The sequence below is a fragment of the Dasypus novemcinctus genome, chromosome 10, assembly GCF_030445035.2.
Source record: "Dasypus novemcinctus isolate mDasNov1 chromosome 10, mDasNov1.1.hap2, whole genome shotgun sequence".
In the NCBI taxonomy this organism is placed as follows: domain Eukaryota; kingdom Metazoa; phylum Chordata; class Mammalia; order Cingulata; family Dasypodidae; genus Dasypus; species Dasypus novemcinctus.
Window position 1 is genome coordinate 48,815,667 of NC_080682.1, and position 3,435 is coordinate 48,819,101.

The 3,435-nt window shown below is 46.2% G+C and overlaps 1 protein-coding gene across 1 annotated transcript; it reads right to left on the bottom strand.

Moving 5' to 3' along the window:
- Positions 1-263: 263 nt before the first annotated feature.
- On the bottom strand, positions 264-2,825 carry LOC101420525 (carbonyl reductase [NADPH] 3-like). The gene has a single exon (XM_071218090.1). The coding sequence runs from the start codon at positions 2,789-2,791 to the stop codon at positions 2,282-2,284; it is 510 nt and encodes a 169-aa protein (XP_071074191.1). The 5' UTR covers positions 2,792-2,825; the 3' UTR covers positions 264-2,281.
- Positions 2,826-3,435: the final 610 nt, after the last annotated feature.

Sequence of the window (3,435 nt, forward strand, 5' to 3'; positions counted from 1 at the left end):
GTTGGGGAAAGAATACACCAAATGTAAGATAAGGACTATAATTATTAATAAGATTTTGACAATATCTTTCATAATTTGTAACAAACATATCACGACAATGCAAGATGTTGGTGGAGGGTTGATGTATGGGACCACTGCATGATGTTACACGTTTGTTCTGTAGGTTCACAACTTCTACTATACACTTGTTTATGTTCATATATAAATGATATAAAGATAATAACAGTGTGGGTTGGGGGAAAATACTTTGGTTAACAGTAATATTTTGACAATGCTCTTTAATCATTACTTTAAAAGGTCTAACAACAATGCAAGTTATTGGTGGTAGGGTGAGTTATGAGAGTCCTGTATGATGTTATATGTTTGTTTTGTAAGTTCACAACTATTGCTATACACTTATTGTTTATGTATGTTTATGCATGAGTGATATACTTCAATAAATTAATAAAAAAAATAGTGGGGTAACCTCATTTGGCACTGGTTCCCCAAATAATTGAAACCCTGATAAAATTTCCATTCTTTACTGATTCTCCAATGAAAAATACTGTCCCTCATTTTGGCAAGGCTAGTGTCAGAAGATACGATGTAGGCCTTTGTGAATATGATAATCAAATGACAAAGTTGCTATCACACTTGGTAACGTGAGGTTTTTTCCCCATTATTTCTTCTGGTGTCTACCTGCTATATTTTGGTGGTGTTGTGTGGCCAGTGTCAAAGGAAAACCTGTTCCAGACAATGTTAAACAGGCAATGACAACTTTACCTGGGGACCGCTATAGCAGGGGAGATGGAACTCAACTCCATGAAAGAGAGGACAACCAGGTTTTTAAGAGCTGGGAATGGGTTGGGAGAAAAATTCCTGGAAGGCGGTTGACCACTGGGATGGATGAGGGATTTATTGAGGTTACAATTAGGAAGACCTAATTTGGAATGTTTTCCTTTGCCTTAATTAGGCCACCTGGAGTCTGGAAGGGCCTGAGGAAAGAAGAGGGAGATAAGGATCTACCTCATTAGGAGCCTCTCAGCCACCTGGATAGCTTGTGCCCAGTCAGGCTAAGCAGGCAGGAAAGGTCAGGGGCTTGGAGTAGAAGTCTGTCTCAAGTCAAGCTAAAGAGAAGCTCAGGCCATCTTGGTGACTGGCCAGACCTTCTGAAGTCTTGACTCCCTTACAAACCTGCTTTGCCGGAAATGCCTTCTGTTCATGAGATGCTTTGGTCTCCAAGTCTTTCTTCTGCAGGGCATATCTGGAACCCAGGAGACCTGAGTGCAAAGCCAATTCCACCTGAAGGTAGTGAACATAGAGCCCCTGTTGTCACAGAGCTGAAAAATAGGGGCTCAGGGAGTCATCAGCAGAATTACCCCAGGCTATAGCTCAGAGCACAGCTGGAACCATCTGGTTAAGGAGAGGACATTCACGCTGAGAGATGATGACTGGGACGAAGCATGAGGGAAGAAGCGGCATGGCGCCCTGGCAAACGTTCTAGGAAGGATCACAGAATGCAAAGTCCAGGTGAAAAGTCCAGGGTGGAAGTCATCCTGTCCCAGAGAATAAAGGGCGTTCTTCCCATGCCCTTCAAGCTATGGGGCTTAGTAAGTCCAACTGTGAAAGAGACTCAGTAGTGGGAAGCACAAAGTAGTTGCAGGGCTAAGGAAACAAGGTCAACTGTCATCCTTACAGAAATGAACCACAAACAGCTAGAGAATGGCTGAGAACCGACTCCTGAGTACTCTCCCTCTCATGGGACCTGGGACTTCTTTAAAGTGTAAGTTCTCAGGCCTCACCTCAGACCAACCGAACTGGAAATTCCAGGTGATTCTGATGCCCTGCAGGTGATGTGAGGACCACTGGACTATGCTCCCCTCTCAGGGGAAACAGTTTTAGCATAGCAAAATCGTTTTGCTGTGGATTCCAAAACTAGGTCCCTTTCCCACAGGAAGATTCCTCTTGACACTCAAGGGCAGAATTGGAATCAGAGTATGGCAGCAGACTTAGCTCATTCCTTCCTCCAGCATTTATCAAGCAGCGAGAGCCAATGCAGACATTCACCTGGCTTTTTACATTTTTTCCTTTTAAGGTACCGGGGTGAGGGTTGAACCCAGGACCTTGTATATGGGAAGCTGGTGCTCAACCACTGAGCCATGCTGGCTCCCCAAGTTGGTTTTTCCACTTGTCTGCTTGTTGTATGTTTGTTTCTGTTGTTTTTAAGAGGCACCGGGGACTGAACCCGGGACCTCCCATGTGGGATGCAGACGCTCAACCGTTCAAGCCACATCAGCTCCCGTCACCAGTTCTGAACGACTTTGTCACAGAGTAGCTGGCCGTGAGGCTCAGTAGCATCTGGGGGCAGGAGGGCCAGATAGACGGGGGTCTCGGCCCCCTCCTCCAAAGTCCGGGAGCTGAAATCCCCAGACGTGTCCTCCTCCACGGGGCCGGGGCAGCAGGCGTTCAGCAGAATCCTGTCGGCTTTTCTCTTCTCGTCCAGGCTCCTGGCTTGGATTCTCGACAGGACCGTGACCCCCAGCTTGGACACCCCGTAGGCCAAGCTGGGCCAGCCTTCCCTCTCCTGCACTTCATTTTTTGTGTCTTCCACGAACTTCTTCATGAGGTCCACCAGGTCCTCCTCTGTGAGGGTCTCGCAGCGGAACTTCTCCTGAAGCTCCTCACTGCAATTTTCAAAAGCTCTCGAACTTTGGAGGCTACTGATATTCACTACTCTGCCGTGAGGCTTTATTATGGGCAGTAATTCCACGCAGACATTCCTCGTGCCAAAAAAGTTTGTCTTCAAAGTCATCTCAGCTTGAATGTCAAAAGGCAATGGATCATCAGCCCTGTTCTGTTGCCGCCGGAGTGGCGGTGATCCGAGGCGTCCGAAGGTGTTCCCTGCCCAGAGCAGAATAGGACGGTGATGGGGGCTAGAAACTCGCGGCAGTTGGACGAACTTTATTTTGGGAGAGCCCCAAAAGGAGGAACAAGTGTCGAGGAACTATTTTAGTGTGTGTCCGTGTCCACTGCAAAATGCGCACCCTGGCATTTTCCAAATGAAATCGCTTAGATACGGTAACTGCTTCATCTGGACCCAGGTCTCCACGCTTGCTTAAGTTTTGTGCCATCTATTAACTTTAAACTTGTCCAAGGTCACAGTTAATAAGTGGTGTGATGGCTTCTCCCTGCCAGGTCCGGTCTGTGTACTCAGAGCTCAGCTGACAAGAGTTCCCCAAAGCGTGCCAAAGTGTAGGCTCCAAATCTATGTTTTTGGAAATACAAATGTACAAAGACATAAGTGTTAACAAGTACAAAAACTTGGTGGGAGAATGGAGGGGTATAAGAAAAGTGTATGTGCATGGTATTGAAGTTAAGTTGCTATCAAGCCAAATATGATTGATAAATTTTGGATCTTAAACTTTATCCCCATGGTAATCACATAGACAATAGATG